An 18,242-nucleotide genomic window follows, 5' to 3' on the forward strand; every position below is an offset into this window, starting at 1 on the left:
AGTGCCCAACCCTCGGTTACGTGAAGAAGTCAAATGATGTCGAATACCTTCTCTTGCTCCCACAAGCGAGCCCTGCTCTGACATATTCCATATTCTCTTCTGATGGACCGCAGCATAAGAGATAGCTCTGACCTTCTTGCACAAAAGCTGGTTCGAGCCTATTCCAATAGCCTCAAAATGGAACACGACAATAATCCCAAGGACGATACTGGGCGTCGGAAGCTCGAAGACGCCTTTGTTGAAGAGACTGAATGTGAAGAAGCTTTGACAGCCCTCTTCCAGAGCCCGTCTCCAAGGTTTGCTTGTACAAGCAACCACAAGGCTTCTAGCTATGCTAACTCGAGCTGTAGCTCTCGTGTTCCGCCCGAGCTTCAAGAGGAGTATGATAAACTGAAAGCTACGATGGAGAAGTTCAAATCCACTTTCCCGGATATTGCTGGTGGCGATGTGCCTCTGAAGTCTGTCTCTTGGGCTTCTTTGCATCAAACTGTTTCGAACCTGCAAACTCTCCACAAGAAAAGATCGGGCAAAGCGAAGAAAGGGTTTCACGAAGTTTGCGCAACCATCGGTAGCCACTTGACTTTCCTGAAGCTTATTCCCCAGGGCGAAAACTATACAGCACCGATTTGTGGATCTCTAGAGCTTATCGTGAAGGTGGGATCTTCCGCACGCTTTACATGTGAGTACTGACAAACAGCTCAGGCATCTGCGAGGTATGGACAAATCGGTGAAGACTTCGCTACTGCCATGCAAGAGATTGACGACATTGTTGGGTCAGTGGAGCGAGAAATTTCTCTGGACCAAGATCACGCAATAATCAAGTCGAGTATCGTGTTGTCCTGTCGCATCATCGAGTTTGTAGCCATGCCACTGAGGTGGCTCACTCAAAGCTCTCTGAAACGAGTGTTTACCTCATTCAACGAGAACTACTCCAGCGAGTATCAAGGTCAAATCGACGAGATCAGGCGTATTTCCGAACATATTCAACGGGTCAGTGCATTTCTTTCTGCGAGAAGAATCAAGGATATGTCCCGGATGGAACCCGAGCTGAAAAGACTTGTACACATAACGAACTCGCTCCATACAAAGTACTACGAGGAAAAGGAAGAAAGAACCGCACTTGCCAAACAAGTCGGGGAGCAGATAGAGCGTAAGCTGCTGGACCACCAAAAGGAGTGGAAGGCAAGCTTCGTGACGCTAGCAGATGACTTCTTGAGAAGGATTGACCCCTCCGTTGGCGTGCCTATAAAACAAATCCTGGACAGAGGGGCACAGGACTTTGTGGAGGACAAGATGGTGTCAGAAAGGCCAAACCATAACCGTCCCGGAATTCAGCCTCTTTCGATGAGCGTGGACGGCTCCTCGTCAGAAGACCAGCCTTGCGAGACAGCTTACAGAACCGCCTGCGAAGTGAAGGAAGCCTCAGATGCTCTGACCAAATACTTCGACTTTAACCAGATCGTTCCCGAGATGGCAGATGAAAACATGTTCGTGGAGGGCGAGGTCGCTCGGCGCCTACACCAATGGACAGCTGACGCGTCGGCTCCAGTCTTGGGTATATTCGGACCGCCCGTGGCATCGTATGGAAACACAGCTCGACTGCTGACTTTGCACTACGTTCGAGCAGCCAACAGCGCAAGAATGCCGTGCCTCTCATACTTCTGTGACATCCCACATGAACCTCCGCCGCCGAACAGATTGCGCGAGACCATAGGAACAGTGCAGTTACTCTATGCGTTATTGCATCAGCTTGTGAGCTATCTTCCGGCGCAACTACCAGCCAGTCCAGAATTTGACCATGAGCGATTTGAGTCCCTAGATGGGACCTTGCAAACTTGGGATGCAGCATTGTCATTATTTGAAGATTTGCTCATGGTGGCCGAGCCTGCCTATCTTTTGTTTGCAATTCATGGCCTCGAGATGCTCGAGCATGAAGTTACCATGCCGCGTCTGAACTCTTTGTTGAAGTCACTACGGCAACCACTCGGTACAGAAACGAGGCAAGGACCCCACCTGAAAGTGTTGTTCGTGACGTCTGGCATATCGGAGCTTCTGAGCGAGGAACTGAGTGTGGATGAGATGTGTGACATCTCTCGAGGTAGTGCGGGGCGAAGGCCAGGACATTCAGGAAGAGGGAGACGTAGGTTAGACGACCTCGATTTTCACGAGAAGTAGGTTGTGCACTGGCGTGCAGCAGTACAAGTTACGTCACGTCAATTGCAGTACCAGCATCGTATATAGCGTACCCCTGTTTGTGGGGCATGGCCGTCTTCAATACGGACCTTGGATTTGCTTTTCTTTGCACTGTAGTCTGTACATGTTCCTCCACTTGCATACCCGTACAGTATGACGTTTCAGTTCCCATGCCCTCGCTCTTTCAGTTCCTCTCGTTCCAATTGAACGGTCAACGTACACTCTTATCCTGATAATCAGCTCATCGAACCCCTCCCATCACTCCACCAAAGTCTCGAATCCTTAGCAAACCAGCCTTACACTCTCAACTACCGCATACCCATTCTCCCCATCATCAACTCGATGAGTCTCGTATCACAGTCCCTGGAATTACTGCCCCCGGCTTCAATGGATGTGCTTGCCGCGCTCGGTTCGATCTTGTCAGCCCACGCGTCTGCGGATATAAGAACGGTGGTGGTGGCTGCTGGCTCGGAAACCAAACATCGTGTCACCAGGCTTATCCAGCATGTCGGTTAGACCAGTATGCTGGAATGCGGCAATTACATTGCTGCTCGTCGCTTGTGACGTCCAAGGGCACCTGAGTCTTCTCTAAAGGAAAGCTGTAGTTAGGACCGTTGGGAACAAGCATGTGCATGGACAGCAGGTGAACAAAAAATTCACTACGAGTGTCTATGTATGCGACCGCTGCCTCTTCGTGCGCTGAAAGCTTTCAGGTCGGCACAAAACTTCTGACCGAGAGGCCATGTCCCTCTTCACCCTCTCTTCCGTGTGCTAGTCCGGCTCCTGACCTCCCTCCCCTCGACCTCCAGATGCGTCGTCTTCTTCTCGACCTTGATAACCTCGCCTTCCCCGTTGATTCCAAAGTGCTCCGGCACAAGCACGCCCTCGGGCCCGACGCCCGGCGTTCCAACATGAATGCCCTCAATCATCACCTTCTCGTTCTCGGGGATATTGATGTGCGATGGCTTCTCGGCGCGTCTCGTGCCAAGCGGTGGGTCGAAGCGCTTGCGCAGCGTTTCGATCATCTTGGCAAACCAGAACCAGTTCAGGCCGTTGAGGACGAGGTTCGAGGCTAGGTATGCGAATGCCAACCACAGCGGTACAGCCTGCCCGTCTGCAAATTGCAAGATGTCTGTTCGCTCGGTCGCGCCCGCATCGATAGCGGTGGCGTTGTCGAAGCTCTTGATGCCTGGATCGAGAAAGGTGACGGGACCGGCGTTGTATGCGGCCCAGACGTCATTGAAGACGCGGATGGACTGGTACGAGCCCCAGAAGAGGCGGCAGGACATGAATGTCAGGAGGAGCAGGACGCCGTTTATCAGTTGGAGCTTAGAGCCGGTGAGGTTGAGTTTGTCGCAGAACCAGTGGATGTTGAGGAAGGGAGAGGAAAGCTCGTAAAGGATGAACGTCGGGGCGTAGAAGTTTACGAAGGGGCGCTGTCAAACCACATCAGCATAGCTCTTGCTCGATCTCGGCGTGTGGTGCCTCTCGTGAATCAAGGTCATTGGTGGGAAGAACACAAAAATACTCACGAAGCCCAGACTAAACACGCAGAGCGCACTCATAGCATGAAACAGCATGCCCACTCCAAAGATCCTCACATTCTGCACCGTGATCACCAAGTCCCACAGGAAGTAACCTCCCGCAAACGCCTGAATCAGCCCGCCGCCGCCCGTATATCCGTGCACCCTCTCCACCTCTCCCATGGCACTTCTCTCCTCGTCCTTCCAGATCACCCACAACGCAAGACCACATATGATGGTGGACTGCACAAAGGACACAATGTGCACGTCCCAGTTGAGCTTGGTGCGCGCGTTGAAGGCAGGGTAGATGCGCGGGAAGAAGTAGCGGCTTAGCGCGGGCGAGACGTATTTGTTGGTGATGTGGTAGAGCGCGTATGCAAGAGCTACTTCGTGGAAGTGCAAAGGAAGCGTGCGCAGGTGCAGAAAGTCGGCGAGGGGTTCGACATGTTTGAGGACATACTCAGGGCAGGCAAGAGGGAAGGGGTCGTGCATCGCGGAGGTGGATGTGGTGTGGCGGATGTGGTGTGGTGGAGCGGTGCGGTAGGGTCACTGGTGGGCGTGTAGGTGTGATGGGAGAATGTGGAGCGTTGTCGTGTGGGGAGTTTGGTAGCGCAAGTGGGTCCGCGGGTGTGAGGGGATAAGAGAGCAACTTTGGTGTGGAGAAGCTGCAGAGATGTCTATGAAGACGCTGGCAAAGGCGAAAGGAGGAGGGGGGAGGGGAGGAAGACTGGGCGGCGGTGTGTTGATGTTGCCTGGTGATGTCGAGGTGCATGTGCCGTGCCCTTGAGATGCCGGAGGACGGCCAACCTGGGACCACCTCCGAGACTTAGCGAGCCATGATCCAGGCTGCGCCAACGACTCTCATCAGCGCTGTCGCGTGCAACGCGTCTCGTCGTATGCTCAAGGTGTGAAAGTCACGAAAACACGTCATGTCTGACTCACTTGGCATTTGCATGTCGGACGTTTCGCAAGGCGTCATCCTGGCAGCCGTCAGACCAACTCTATTGATTCGAGTGTTTCACGAATGAACGTCATGTCGTCTCCAAGGACGTCAGGCCTAAGAATATGGGCATCAAGAAACAAGACTACAACAACACTACGCATCGGGCGATCAGTATAGGTCTAGGTTGATGTTGCGCTTCAACCAGCAAGCTTTGCACATATCGCCCCGCAACTTCTCCGCGTATGCCTCGAGAAATACAGCGCCAACATAAGAAGTTCGCTCGATCTTATCAAGCAGCCCGTAGAAATCCTGCAGCGTTTTGTAGCTCACAATGCGCCTACGATGGTCGAAGTATGAGGGAAAGCTAAGCGGTTTCGCCACGGTAGCACCCTCCGCTTGTTCTCTAAAAGCTGTCAACTTGCTCTTGCTTGGTTCGCCGACTTTCTTCAAGGTGTAGGGAGGTGTAGGTATGCCAAACGCTGGTTGACTCTTCAGAGGCGGCGAGTCTGTGAGATCGATTGTCTCGGGCTCGGCTGTCTTGCGGCCGGTTGACCTTTTCTCCAGGCCGTCCTCACGCAGCTTCAAGGCGTTTGGTACCGCCTTTTCGACCTCCCCACCGAGCATCTTTTGCATATCCAACTGCGTGCCTATCCACAGCGCCCAGGTAGTCTCGGTAATGTTCTCGGTCATGAAGATGTACTTGAACGCCATCTTCATCTCGTAATCGTTCTGATAGGGGTAGAAGCTGTTTGTTCGACTGTTCTTTCCACCTGGCACCTGCTCAGGGTCTTCAATAAATGGATCCAGAATTCCTAGTTCGTAGTTGACGGCCCAATTTAATTCCTCGTTCAAACTCTTGTCGTGGATAGATGTCGATTTGTCGTGCCATGACAGACGCTCTGCAACCAGGAATACCTTCCGCGCATGGGGCGTCACCTTGCGCTCTTTTAGACATACTGGGCACAATAGAGACTTTCCCTCCGCATGTTCTGGCCGATGATGCAGTCTGAACCACGAGTCATACGGTAAGAGGCCGAGTGGGTAGGGAACCCAGTGGAAGTCCTGACATAGCCGACTGGCAGGGTGAGACGCATGTCGAACAGCAGGCTTATATGGTGTGCCCCAAGGAATAGTCGAGGACGGCACAGAACTCCCAAAGAGGGACGTATGCGGTGCCCCAGCTTGGGACAGCACATTTGAGATTTCAACCTCGGCTGGCAAATGTGCTGGTGCTCGAGTCTGTGTATTTGCGGGTGATTTGCTGTATATAGATCTGAGTGTTAATTCCTGTAATGGTTCGTGTGATGAGCTGGATAATTTTACACGTGAAAGGTGCGCATGTTGTGCATCTTGCGGAGTGGTGGACGTGGGATGCTGCTGTGGTTGCTGCATGTCCGCAAGAGGAGCTCTTGCTAGCTGAGGTTTGGGCCTCGATTGTGTTCCACGTGTCTCAACGACACCGGCTCTCACAGATTTGAGAGCTGTTGAAGTTTCCCAGTTCGAGTCTGCTGCCCGTTTCGCAAATTAGAAGCCATGTTGGAAAGTGTAAAGACAGATATGATGCGTGCGGGACATCATGCTCAAGAATCAGCAGGGGATGTGCATGTCATCCTCCAGTTAACCAGATGATCTTGGCGTGACTAGAGACTTCTACACGGTTGGGGTGAAGGAGACGCGACATGACGCGCCGTGTGACAGGGATCGTTGCGCCGCTAGTGATGTCTCGCCAAAAAAGTTCCGAGGCGGAAGCTACGACGGACCCATGCATCGCCTGATCGTTCCTTCCACGACACGATGAAAGCAATTAGGAGGGCCGTCGTGGGCCGTCAAGCTTCACGATCAATCCGTTCACCCTGGACAAGACTCGACATGCCAGGCACTGCACGCCGCGCCTTCACCAAACCCGCATTCGCGCCGAAGCCGATCATCGACATCAAGCACATCCGTCAAGCCCCTGGCCTGTACGAGCAGAACTGCATAGACCGCAACTATGCTGCACACAGCAAGAACTCTTGGCGCATCATTGAGCTCCACGAGCAATGGCTGGCCCTCCAGCAGAGCGCTCGCGACCTCCGGTCACGGAACAAGCAGCTGCGCGACCAGATAGCGAAGGGTGGGGCAGAGAGGGAGAAGGCACTTGGTGAGGCAAAAGCCATGAAGGCAGAGCTTAGTCAGATTGAGGCAAAGGAAACACAACTGCAGGATGAGATCGAAGGGCTGGCACAGGATCTGCCAAACCTTAGCAGTACGCACACACCTGTTGGCAACAATGCTGCGTTGATCGACTACATTGGCGAACACCCCGAGCCCGACCCGTCGAAACCGACACGCATGTGGAAGTCTCACGTAGACATTGGCCAGCAGTTGGGGATTCTGGACTTTGCAGGTGCATCGCAAACATCAGGCTGGGGGTGGTACTTTCTCGTCGGCGACGGGGCCATGCTAGAGCAAGCCCTCGTACAGTATGCCCTGAGCGTGGCCAGGAGCAAAGGCTGGAAGGTAGTGGCGCCGCCGTCACTGGTCTATACGCACATCGCCTCCGCATGCGGCTTCCAGCCACGAGATCAGAACGGCGAGCAGCAAGTCTATGCCATTGAGCAGTCAGAGAAAGACAGGGCTAAGCCACAACTCGCTCTAGCTGGAACTGCAGAGATCCCACTAGCTGGTATGAAAGCCAATACCGTCTTGAACGAGTCTGAACTTCCTCTCAAGACAGTCGGTGTGAGCAGATGCTACAGAGCCGAAGCTGGTGCTCGAGGAGCGGATACAAAGGGCTTGTACCGCGTACACGAGTTCACCAAAGTCGAGATGTTTGCTTGGACGGCACCAGACCAGGCCGGAGATGATCACTTCACTGCAACGGATGCCTCGAGTTCAGAGACGGTCTTCGAGGAGATGCTGGGCATGCAGCACGAGATTCTTAGTGCGCTCGGTCTTCACTGCCGCATCCTGGAGATGCCCACGACCGACCTCGGTGCGAGTGCGATCAGGAAACGCGATATCGAGGCATTCTTCCCGTCTCGACGGTCGATCGACGACGGCTGGGGTGAAGTGACGTCGACATCGATGTGCACAGACTACCAGAGTCGACGACTGCACACTCGCCTGCGCACTGCAAACGCCAACAAGCTGGAATTCCCTTTCACACTGAACGGCACGGCGCTCGCAGTGCCGCGGGTGCTGGCAGCCATCTTGGAAAATCATTGGAACGAAGAGAGCGCAACTATCAAGATACCGCCGGTCTTGCAGCCGTTCATGGGAGGGCAGACTACGATCGCAAAACAAGTGTAGCACCGGAATTGTGTCGACGGAAGCACGTGTACGATACTGTCCATACCCACTGTATATTATCGAAGGCGACGACCATCAAGACGCAGGAGGTGTGCCTGTTTGCAACAATGCACCGATGGCCCACACCTGACCACACCTGCCCTGCATTTGCCGTCACGTCGTCCAGTCGCGTGGCGCGCCTGTGCGGTGCACGGTTTCGCCGCCGAGGCTGATTCAAGATCAGAGCGGTGGCCGGCCATCGATTGGCTGCGAGCGGTTGAGCATGCATGGGATCACTGCATGCAGCGAGCAAGAACAGGTGCGCGCGCCACACCCACTCCTGGGCGACGCAGCACGTCTGCTGAAACGCTTCTCTGCCCTGTCTCCTCAAAAGCGAGCAGCTCGTCAGTCTGCGCGTGTTCCCGCTGGTCCACTTGCACTTCCATGCCGTGCCAGTGTTGGTGGGGTCTTCGTCTTGAGTGGGCCTAGACTAGCGGACCAGCCTTCTCTGCTATCAACAAACATCCTTGAGCCGCACCAACAAGCCGGCGCCGTGCAGCCACCTCCCACCTCTTTCGACGCGCCCCTCCTTGCTGTCGAGGTGTGACAAGCCTCCAGCCATCTCGGCCGTCGCAGCGTGAGGGCGCATCGTGAAGTCGACCAACACTGTCTGTACCAGCGCCAGCGCCAACGCCAACACCGACACTCACACCACTTGTCGCACTCGCTGTCTCCGTCGCCGTTGCAGTCGCAGTCGCAGTCGCAGCGCATGGTTTCCTACCCAGACTCCCAGGTTGGGAGCGCCGTCAGCGCCGAGCGCTCCAGCTCGCTCACCATCCGCCGTCCGCCCTCGGCCGCCTCGCATTCCTCACGCACATCCACCATCCGGCGACACCGCCCACACCGCTCGGGCGGGTCCAGCTACGGAGGGAGCAGCGTCGGGCCGCAAAACGAGTTTCCAGTCTTTACACACACGGGCGATGTCGAAATCCTAGTCAGCAACGGGCGCAAGGAGAACCGCTACCTGCTGCACAAGCTGATCCTCACGCAATGCTCGGGCTTCTTCGAGGCTGGCACCAGCGAGGAGTGGTCGGGCGCTGCAGAGTGCAGTGTGGCGCAGAACATGAGCGCAGCCGCGCTGGCCAGGAATCCCTCAGGCTCGCGGCAGGATAGGAAGAGATGGCGCTACGAGCTGGACTGGGGCGGCGGCGACGACGACCTGCCCATGCTGGTGCAAAAGGTGCGACCAAGCCATCCACTAGACGCGAATGCACACTGACAAGGCGCAGAGAGCCCAGCCCGCACTCAGCACAATGTTCAGCGGCGATGGCACACACCCACCTCCCGCGCGCAACAAGCCTATAGCCCCTTCGTCAGGCTTCCTCCGCAGCATGACCAACATCTCCACCGCCCAACTCTCCACCTCGACGCCCGCTCCCACACCCGCCGATCCTGACGACTCCACCTTCCGCGACTACGACAACCTCTTCCGCATCTTCTACAACTACGCACCCGCCCTGGACGCTATAAACATTGCAAACGCTTATGTGGAGTGCAAGGCATTGCTGCAATTGGCCGACATGTATGACGCTATCGGCGTCATAGGCCCGAGGGTTGACCACCACTTGCTGAGGTTTCAGGGACGGCTGTGGAAGCAGATCGCAAAGTACCCGCCGAGCTACCTCAAACTCGGCTACATGGCGCGATCCAAGGCTATTTTCGCAGAAGCCATGGTCCACGTTGTCGGGCAGTGGCCTGCCGCTCTCCCACAACTTCGAAATCAGGTCCCAGACGCAGTGCTAGATCTAATAGAAGACAAGGTTGAGGACATGGACGAGCTGAAGAGCAAAATTGAGGTCAAGCTGTTCAGACTAAGCTTGACAACAAGTCGAGGCGAGCGCGTAAGCCCGAGCAGCAACTGGCTCGACTGGATGGCCGTGTCGCTCTTCCGCCAGTGGCTCGCTGAAAACACGACGCCGCCGCCAGCTCCGATCCTCAAAAGCCCTCGCAACGGCCCCGCGACACCGCGTCCAGATCTCTCCGCCAACTTCAACACGGGGCGCGTCTTCCGACTCCTGGGTCAAGGTGGGCCCAGCTATCTCAACCACGACGAGTGCAAGCGTTTCCTCCGCCTGCAGCACGACCAGTACAACCGTGAGAACCTGAAGCGCTTCGAGCGGCGCATCGAGGAGGTCAAGAACAAGGCAAAGGACGCTGTCAAACCCCTCATGCGCAACTTCCTCGAACTAGACCTCAGGGAGGGAGGACTGCCGTATTTGACCTGCACGCGCGTAGATCCGCAGGATTTTCCGTGGGACGAGATATAGCTAGGTCCGAGATTGAAAGGCTGATGCACGAATACGACGAGATGACGATGATGGTGATTCTATGGCAGGACGCGTCTTCACACACGAAGATATTGGTTTACGTTGTTTAGATTGGGATTGGGATTGGGATTGTTTTGGCGCCAGATACCCTTGGATGTTCATATTGGCTTTGTCTTTGGCTGGCTGGCTGGCTGGCTTGTACGCACGCACGCACATATTCGCTGCTTTTTTTTTTTGCTTTTTCTTTTCTTGTTTGATGATTCTTCATGAGTGATGATAGGAGACGAGACGAGACGGAATGGAGTGGAGTGGAATGGAACGAGATGGAATGAGATGGGATGACTTCATCATTACCGCGGAAGGAAGGAATCGAGCTAGATACTGATGCTGTGCAGACTTGATGGGACGGAAATGGAAGGAATGGGAATCAGATGCAATATAGCTTGTAGTAATCATACACACACACACTTACGTGTACGCTAGCCGGCCGTTCTTCTCCAATTCTAGATTTACCGCTGCTGCTGGTCGGAGCTGAAACAGCAGTGTGCAAAGGAAGGGTGGTGGTTTGGAAGAGAGATGTGAGGATTGGAGACTGGGGATTGGGTTTGGTGGATGGGGAGGTGGGCAGACATATGCTTGATTTCGATTATGAAAAGGGGGTCACTGAGACACTGCAGCTAATGGCGTTGTTGTGAAGATGGAAAGTGAGATGGAAATGCTGTTGGGTATAGATAAGGCTAAGTGGGCTAAAGAGGAAGAAAGGAAAGGATAGAACTAGAACGAGACCATGGCAGATCAGCCAGCGCCTCGTCCCCTAGCCCTTCCTCTCCCGCTCGCTGTTCTGGCCATGGGTACACTGCCACCGTGGCCGGATGTGCTGCTCTCTACGTACCGCCCCAATGGTGTGCTTCCCCCGGCGTCGCTGTACCCAGCCATACTACTCTGCGCGCTCATTGGCACGCCGCCCATTGCTCCAACTTCGAGGTGAGGCACTACGGTCCGGACGTGGCTTGTGATCTCATTGACTGGCTCCTGAAACCCTGGTGGTTGGATTTGATAGTCTCTTGCTTTGATTGGCTGACATGCCGCCTGTAGCAGCCTTTCGTTGAGCTCGTCGTCTGGTTGTGCTTCTCTTAGCATCAGCTTCAAATCTTGGTCTACATCTTGCGGCGCAAGAGGTGGTGGTGTGGGCGCCGAGGCGTTGACTTTCTGAAAGATCTTGGCGTCGAGGACGAAAGGCGGGTTGTATATGAACGGTATTTGGCCGTTTGTTATTGACGTTGTTGAGCGCGTGGCGCCGCGTGTTGCATGCGGGTTGGACGAGACTTGGCGAGCCATGTCTGTAGCGCCAGGAACTTCGTCTGAGTCCTGGTCTGCATCGGGGAGATCACCATTCTCGGAGGCGTGGTCGCCGTTGGTCTGGGCGTGCCCGTTAGTCGTGGCTTCGGTGTTGGAGGCTTCGTTCGGCCTCATCTTGGCGAAGAAGTGGGAGGCTGCATTCGTCGCCTTGGTCATGGCCATATTAAGTTCCTTTTCGGTGAAGAGACGGTCGAGGGAGTAGGCAGAGGCCTCGAATTGTGTGTGCATGGTGCGTGCCTTGGCTTCGCGGTAGGGCGAGGCATTGCCTGCTTCGACGTTGCGGCCAGAGGGGCCCGGCGAGTCGATCTCATTCTCATCAAACAGTTTGCGTTTGCGCGACTTCTCTGCCGCTACTGCGGCCTCTTCAGCCTCCCCTCCAAACTTATGTCCTGTTCGTCTGGTCTTGCGCGGAGCTTGTGGCCCACCCGGGCTGGCGGGGTGGCCGATGCTGAACTGGTTGGGGTGCAGGAGCATGGCGTTGCTGTCGGAGATGTCGAGCTGCTCCTTCTCACGCCTCAGCTTGTTGGAGCGCTGCTGTATGCTTGCCATGAGGCGTTCGCGAACGGTGGCTGCAAGGTATTTGTGCTCCTCCTCTGCGATCCTGACCTTGTACAGATGCGAGTTTTCGATTTCGTTCTTACTGTTCTCGTGCTTGTTCTGTGGGCGTTGTCAGCTTCAGGTGTGCCGCTATTTACTAATCGCCTAGACTTACGTAAAGCATCGTGAGGTTGTAGTCGCGCTCCTCCATGGCGTCGTTGACGGCATCCACAAAGCGCGAGTAGTGCTTGCCGCACTGCGCAACGTAGTCGGTGCCAGCACTGGGCGCAGTTGGCACGTTGTTGCCCATGATCTGCGCGATCAGCTCAGAGGCTTCCTCCCCGTTATCCTCGAGTGGCTCGTTCTTATAGGGATCGGCCTTCATGATGAGGTTGATGTCGGCCTGTAGCGCAGCAAGCTGGGCTCTATAGTGGCTGTCGCGGTTGTCTGAGAAGGTGGCCATCATCTCAGACAGCTTCTCGGCCAGCATGTTGCGCCTCTTGTCGCGCTTCGAGGGTTGCGGCTGTGGGGAGGTGGCAGAGTGGCCGAGCGGGAAATTGTCCGCCGGCTCAGGGCTGCCATTACGGACCATGGCAAAGGTGAAGGGAGGCGGGCGTCTGGAAGGATGCGTGTGGAGGTCGAAGCTACAACAGGTGGTGCAAGCAGACACAGGCTTCGGCGCAGGCTTCGGCGCAAATGCTCCGGTTGGGGGAAGTGTATAGCGGGCGCGGAGTGGATAGTCGAGTGTGGTGACGGCAATTCGATACACGTGCGAGCTGCCAGCGCTTGGCTTCTGTGTTGCTACGATACAAAAAACATGTGACCAGCTGGCGGTGTGCTTGTCAAGGCGGTTTGCAAGAGTGAATTGTACCAGAAGCATCACGGCAGGGACCAACGAGCATCCGGCTAGCGCGCTTTTCCCATTCGCCGACCGCCGACATTCCCGACCGCCTTTCACCCTCAACACCTGCACACGAAACCAGACTCATCTTGCACACGTGCACTTGTGCGCTAACTGCGTCAGGCTACCCTGTCCATGCCCACTTTTGATGGAAAACTGTTGGCATTAACGCGTGCTTAGGTTCCTGCATGACATCACGTTGAGGCCCACGCTCCATCTGACATAACTGTGTTTATCATCTCTAGCCTTTCTCATCATTCTCAAAACTCCCAAGCCACATTCTGTTCCTGAATCTTGTTCCGGTATCCGGCACTTGATCGACACTGCACCCGCATCGCAGGGTGTGGGGGATACGATACGGCCAATACGAGATAGGGCCAATGGAGCCTCACCCAAGTCTACACACCTGTCCATAAGCAATTACAATCACCAGTCACTACCAAAAGCTATCAGAGTCGACGATACCGGATTGGGCAATGTCCACGATGCTCTACTGCCTTACTGCAAAAGTTTGCTGTTCGGTAGATGGTAGTTGTCGACGATCTATCTCGCTCTCGCATCAGCTTCGACCATAGTACTCTCTGCCGCCGGCGAGCTCGCGATAGAGTCTAAGCTCGAGATTGCTTCTTCTCCAGATGAGAGGCTTATCTGATCTACACTCTGCCAAGATATTACTTCTTCTGGTAGTCCTGTCGATCAGGCCCGCTTTTCCATTGCCTGTTCTGGCCGAGTATGCTCTATTCAGGCATTCCTCGAATGGCCATCGCTCCCGGTGCGGCGCAGAGATGAAGCATGCGTCGATCAGTATTATTGAATCTGTAATTACAAGCACACTGAGTCTGTGATTACTTGAGCTTCACAGCAATCTTGTTGAGCAACGACATCAGTGACACAAGCCCAGAGATAGGAGGGCCGGAACGCAGACATGGTCGTTCGATCAACAACGCCCTACGTGGGATATTCCGCAAAGCCAAAGGCAGTTCCAGCTGCAGAGCGTGGGACTACAGCATAGAGTCGCCGTGTCTTCCAAATCAAAATTGCACAACACTGCATCTCAAGGCTTGCAAAAGGTATAAGTATCTGAAGGCATTCCTCCCAAAGCACTCTTCATCTCTACAGCCTTCCATCACTTCATCCTCCAGCTTCTCAAAACCGCAATTTAACAACCTGAAACCTCTTTACATCATCAACACCAACACAACCGCCACCATGCAGTTCTCACTTGCCACGATTACCGCTCTCCTGAGCCTGACATCCGCCGCCGCAATCACTGCGCGCTCCCCAACCACCGGCAGGCTCGTATCCCGCCAGGCATCTGTCTGCGGCGCGCTAGCAACACCCGTGTGTTGCCAGCTCGACATCTTGGGCGTTGCGAATTTGAACTGCGAGAACGGTACGTGAAACACCCTGGCCCCTCAAGCATAGCATAAGGAGAATCACCCAGTCCACGAAGATGAGAGAAATCATGGCTGATGCTCCTTAGCTGGTCCTGTTGAGACGACGGAAGATTTCACCGCTCTGTGCGCCGAAACGGGAACGAGCGCGCAGTGCTGCGCTTTGCCACTTGGTACTGACTCACTGCTTTGCACTGCTGCTTAGACGAATATGAACTGGCGCGTGGCATCCATGGTTACGATGACGCTGCTTGAAAGTCGTCGTAATCGAATCCCTCTGAGGCAAGGTAGTCCACAAATTGTATTCAGAGATTGCCAGTGTAGCCTAGACATAAGCACAATCGAGCGCAACCTGATTTAAATTTCTTATACCGCCACGCAAACACACTGACCGCATTCTGTATCATCCATGCCTCTCAGCGACTTCCAAGTCCATTACTGAACAAGCGATCCCCCCAGCCGCCGAATTGCTCGTCGAGAAAGCTGCCAACTCCACGTTAAGCGGCAACAAACCCGTCCTCCTGTAAGACCGAGTTTTATACTCGGCAAAGGTTTGACGATCCATAGAATTGTACTTGAACCCTTCTCGACAAAGACCTTCCACTGTACTGAGCGAAACACATAAGGACATGGTGACTCGGCGTTTTCAATTTCAATCCAAGGTGCCATGGGCAAATTCCGCTACCTCCTCGTTTCCTTGGACGTCGTTGGATTGTTTTGGTGAAGAGGGATGGAGTGCGCGATTTGGCGGTCACGGAATCGGACCTCGAAAGCATACGCGTGTTTGTGCTTCAGTCGAGTCACAGGCCAGGCAGACAGGCATGTCTTTTTTTCTGGTGTTGGGGTCTTTGCGCTTGTTGGTTCTGATGCCGCTTTTTGTGTTTGGTGGGAAGCGTGCAAGGGCATGAAGTCGTTGTCTCTGTCCCTTTGATACAATCAGATCTGTGAGGTTTTTGGAGATCTCTGTATTTTAGTAAGGCGATGGTTTTTTAAAGGAGAAGTGATAGTCGACTGTGCTTTCTGAGGAGTTACAAGGTTTCGATGCCGCAAAAATAGCTAAAGATGCGATATCTTAAGGGTTGAGAGAGCGTCGTGAGTTTCAAAAAGATGCTGCAGTAGGACGGCACAAAACTGGACTTGATACCTAGAGACACGTGCACCTGCAAACAGCACGAATATCAAGCAGCCGATTCAACTTTTGACAGCGCTATCCCATCCATACTTCGTCACTCCTCTCTGGCGACTACTTGCCTGATTTGCTGCCCCTCCCCTGTAGAATGAACAATTCTGTACTCGCGTTGCTGATAGTGCTTAGCTCTCTCGACGCACTCCTGCTTCTCCGGAAGCCACTGGCACTCATTCTCTGTGCTGCTGCTGCGGCCGGTGGTGTTGGCCGCCTCGGTAGCGGTTTGTTTACATCCATACTGCCCCATCTTGTTGTGTGTCGCGATGCAGAGCGCGAAAGGTGTGGCTGAGCAGTGATCGTAGTCGCGAAAGAGCTTTGCGTCAAGTGTAATGGTGAGCGGTGCAGTTCTGATGTTCGCACACTGTTCAAGCTGACAGTATGAGGTTTTAGTGTCTGTCTTGATGCGGATTGGTGAAGGTTTGCAGGCTGTATGTTGATACCAGCCTGGGCTGTTATTTGGCTCGCGAGTGGTATGGACAACCTTTTCAACGACTCTGACTGTTGCTTTGATTCTTCGTCATCTATCTGTCTTGCATGACTGTGTTGCCATCGACGCGGGTACTGGTTCGAGGAGTTGTTGGTCGTTCTGAAGTACTGCGGGAACAGTCTGTTCAGCATCGGTTTGCAACCGGGGAAACAGCCGCAAACAATGCCTACACAGCTCTCAGCAGACATTATGATAAAGGTTTCCGCGCCATGCCCTGATGTTGTTAGACCGTAAGCAGTGCCTTTGGGATACTTGCTCTTCGCTTACAAAAAACGTCGTATGAATGTAAGTAGATGTGGGTGTAGTATAAACGCGCAGCCCCAGCGATGCACACACTGGCCATCCGTAAGTATCGGCTGGAAGCCAGTTGATAAAGGACTCACATAACGCCGAACGAGAACATGCATATAAGCGTGACGCGCTGACGCAACGACACTTTCACGTTGAGAAGGTCTTTGGCTGGCCACAGGAAAATGAGAAAGTCGCTGAGAGTGTTCTGTACCGAGTGGAAATAGTAGATCGCTTTGATATTCAAGCATTTCGCCCTGCCAAGGTACTTGAAGATATTCCAGTAAGTACTTGCAGGCCTAAGGATTGCGTTAGTAGGTTAACTGAAAATCCCTGGACACAACAGCTTACGAGCATTGGAAGAGAGTGACAAAGAAGCAGGCCACATTCAATGAGACAGTGTAGCACAACATGATGCCGCAAAACCACTTGTTGAGCCTTGACGGAAAGATGCCTTTGGAGGTGTAAGCGTATGGTGGCAGTGATCTAAACTCAAGTTACATACGCAGGTATGTCAAGAAAATTGCGACCTTCATTAGCGTTACAATTGTTGTGAAAAGAAGCTGTGTTGTCATTCCCATCTGGCACGCCGTGAGCACAGACCATTCGACTTTTTCGGAATACATACTTGGGCAGCTTTCATAGAGGCATACAGGATCTGCGGGCGTATGTCCCCTGGTTGGGATCAGTGGTTGCGAATCAAGTGTTAACTTCGGTTGCATACAAAGGTGGTATCCCATCTGGTACTGGGGTAACATGGAGATGATAACCATGATGTTGTTCCCCACTGACATGACCTGGTTCTCCAGTAAAGGCTCCGTTGTCTCTCAAATGGCAGGTTCAAGACTTACAGCGGCCAGCAACATGATGCCATCGTCCCAACCGAGTGTCTTGGTTAAGACTGTGCGGCTGTAGAGGCGACAAGACATAAATACAACGACCAGTACCGTCATCGGCGTTATGATGCCAATGGCCAACGGCCTGCGAGTCGTGGGGTCGACATAATTGGGCTTCGGAAAGGACAGTAATTCTTCTGCTGTGGGAAACCTGGAAGTCATCCTGACGCGACGGGAGGTCGAAGTCTCATAATTGCGATTCTTCTGTTACATAAATAGAGGTATCACGAGCGTACAGTGACATCCGTGCCCGTTTCAACGTTCACTTGCAGGGTGTGGCTTGCCCTAAGATACGCGCCCAGGCCTTCGGGTGGAACGTACATGAGCATGCAGGGTGAGCCGCCTGCTCGAACTGGCCTCAGACCCGGGGAACGAAAGCAGGAATTTCACGAGCAAGACTGGTGACCGATTCGGTACTAGATTTCCATTGTCGGGGAAAGGTAGAACTTCATCGTTGTACAACACCTCAATGTATAGGTTTTGCGCAAGGCAGACGTCTATCAGGCAAGCGCCGGCTTTTCGTAAGTACACGGCAGAGGTTTGGAGACGCAACGCTAATCGAGAAACAGTCGACAGTACCGGTTCCGGGCTGGAAACGAATCGATGGCCTTAGTTTCCAGGAATATCCTCGTCTCGAGAACAACTGCCGACATGTCACCCACATGGCTGCACGGGCATTCAGCAACAGTCCACTTTGTGGCGCTGCGGGAGTCCCCGTTGCATGCTCAGATCTTTACCTTGATCGTATCCTTGGCCGAGCGATCCACCTCTCAACACCTATGCGCAACTTGCAAACATAATCCGTTCAGGTACCCACCTTGTCGAAAGCAAAGCGGACACGCCCGCTCGCCTTGTGAAACCCACCTTCCCAATCTGGGACAGCTGTACAGGGGCCGAATCTTGGGCGTAAAGTACTACTTGCCACTTGCAACCACATG

The 18,242-nt window shown here is 53.9% G+C and overlaps 7 protein-coding genes across 7 annotated transcripts, besides 9 other annotated features; 4 read left to right on the forward strand and 3 right to left on the reverse strand.

Annotated features, from left to right (window-relative positions):
- Positions 1-102: 102 nt before the first annotated feature.
- Positions 103-1,667, forward strand: EKO05_0005640 (uncharacterized protein; the record flags this gene model as incomplete). Its single annotated transcript, XM_059636645.1, has 4 exons — positions 103-296; positions 351-654; positions 703-1,487; positions 1,550-1,667. The coding sequence occupies 4 exons, from the start codon at positions 103-105 to the stop codon at positions 1,665-1,667; spliced, it is 1,401 nt and encodes a 466-aa protein (XP_059492628.1).
- Positions 1,668-2,945: 1,278 nt separating this feature from the next.
- On the reverse strand, positions 2,946-4,208 carry EKO05_0005641 (uncharacterized protein; the record flags this gene model as incomplete). The annotated part of the gene is made up of 2 exons (XM_038939932.1): positions 2,946-3,629; positions 3,726-4,208. 2 exons carry the CDS (start codon positions 4,206-4,208, stop codon positions 2,946-2,948), a joined length of 1,167 nt encoding a protein of 388 aa, XP_038798658.1.
- Positions 4,209-4,215: 7 nt separating this feature from the next.
- Positions 4,216-4,314: a tandem repeat.
- A 513-nt stretch (positions 4,315-4,827) lies between these two features.
- EKO05_0005642 (uncharacterized protein) lies at positions 4,828-6,051 on the reverse strand (the record flags this gene model as incomplete). Its single annotated transcript, XM_038945782.1, has 1 exon — positions 4,828-6,051. One exon carries the CDS (start codon positions 6,049-6,051, stop codon positions 4,828-4,830), a length of 1,224 nt encoding a protein of 407 aa, XP_038798659.1.
- Positions 6,052-6,528: 477 nt separating this feature from the next.
- On the forward strand, positions 6,529-7,950 carry EKO05_0005643 (Serine--tRNA ligase; the record flags this gene model as incomplete). Its single annotated transcript, XM_038945783.1, has 1 exon — positions 6,529-7,950. One exon carries the CDS (start codon positions 6,529-6,531, stop codon positions 7,948-7,950), a length of 1,422 nt encoding a protein of 473 aa, XP_038798660.1.
- Positions 7,951-8,603: 653 nt separating this feature from the next.
- Positions 8,604-8,643: a tandem repeat.
- Positions 8,644-8,646: 3 nt separating this feature from the next.
- Positions 8,647-8,699: a tandem repeat.
- Positions 8,699-10,256, forward strand: EKO05_0005644 (uncharacterized protein; the record flags this gene model as incomplete). Its single annotated transcript, XM_038939798.1, has 2 exons — positions 8,699-9,169; positions 9,219-10,256. The coding sequence occupies 2 exons, from the start codon at positions 8,699-8,701 to the stop codon at positions 10,254-10,256; spliced, it is 1,509 nt and encodes a 502-aa protein (XP_038798661.1).
- Positions 8,763-8,817: a tandem repeat.
- Positions 10,257-10,278: 22 nt separating the features above from the next.
- Positions 10,279-10,313: a tandem repeat.
- A 119-nt stretch (positions 10,314-10,432) lies between these two features.
- Positions 10,433-10,453: a tandem repeat.
- Positions 10,454-10,481: 28 nt separating this feature from the next.
- Positions 10,482-10,511: a tandem repeat.
- Positions 10,512-10,551: 40 nt separating this feature from the next.
- Positions 10,552-10,597: a tandem repeat.
- A 232-nt stretch (positions 10,598-10,829) lies between these two features.
- Positions 10,830-10,865: a tandem repeat.
- Positions 10,866-11,051: 186 nt separating this feature from the next.
- On the reverse strand, positions 11,052-12,744 carry EKO05_0005645 (uncharacterized protein; the record flags this gene model as incomplete). The annotated part of the gene is made up of 2 exons (XM_038939763.2): positions 11,052-12,272; positions 12,328-12,744. The coding sequence occupies 2 exons, from the start codon at positions 12,742-12,744 to the stop codon at positions 11,052-11,054; spliced, it is 1,638 nt and encodes a 545-aa protein (XP_038798662.2).
- A 1,518-nt stretch (positions 12,745-14,262) lies between these two features.
- Positions 14,263-14,652, forward strand: EKO05_0005646 (uncharacterized protein; the record flags this gene model as incomplete). The annotated part of the gene is made up of 2 exons (XM_038939825.1): positions 14,263-14,446; positions 14,537-14,652. The coding sequence occupies 2 exons, from the start codon at positions 14,263-14,265 to the stop codon at positions 14,650-14,652; spliced, it is 300 nt and encodes a 99-aa protein (XP_038798663.1).
- Between the last annotated feature and the right edge of the window lie 3,590 nt (positions 14,653-18,242).

This window comes from Ascochyta rabiei, chromosome 9 (assembly GCF_004011695.2).
Source record: "Ascochyta rabiei chromosome 9, complete sequence".
NCBI lineage: Eukaryota > Fungi > Ascomycota > Dothideomycetes > Pleosporales > Didymellaceae > Ascochyta > Ascochyta rabiei.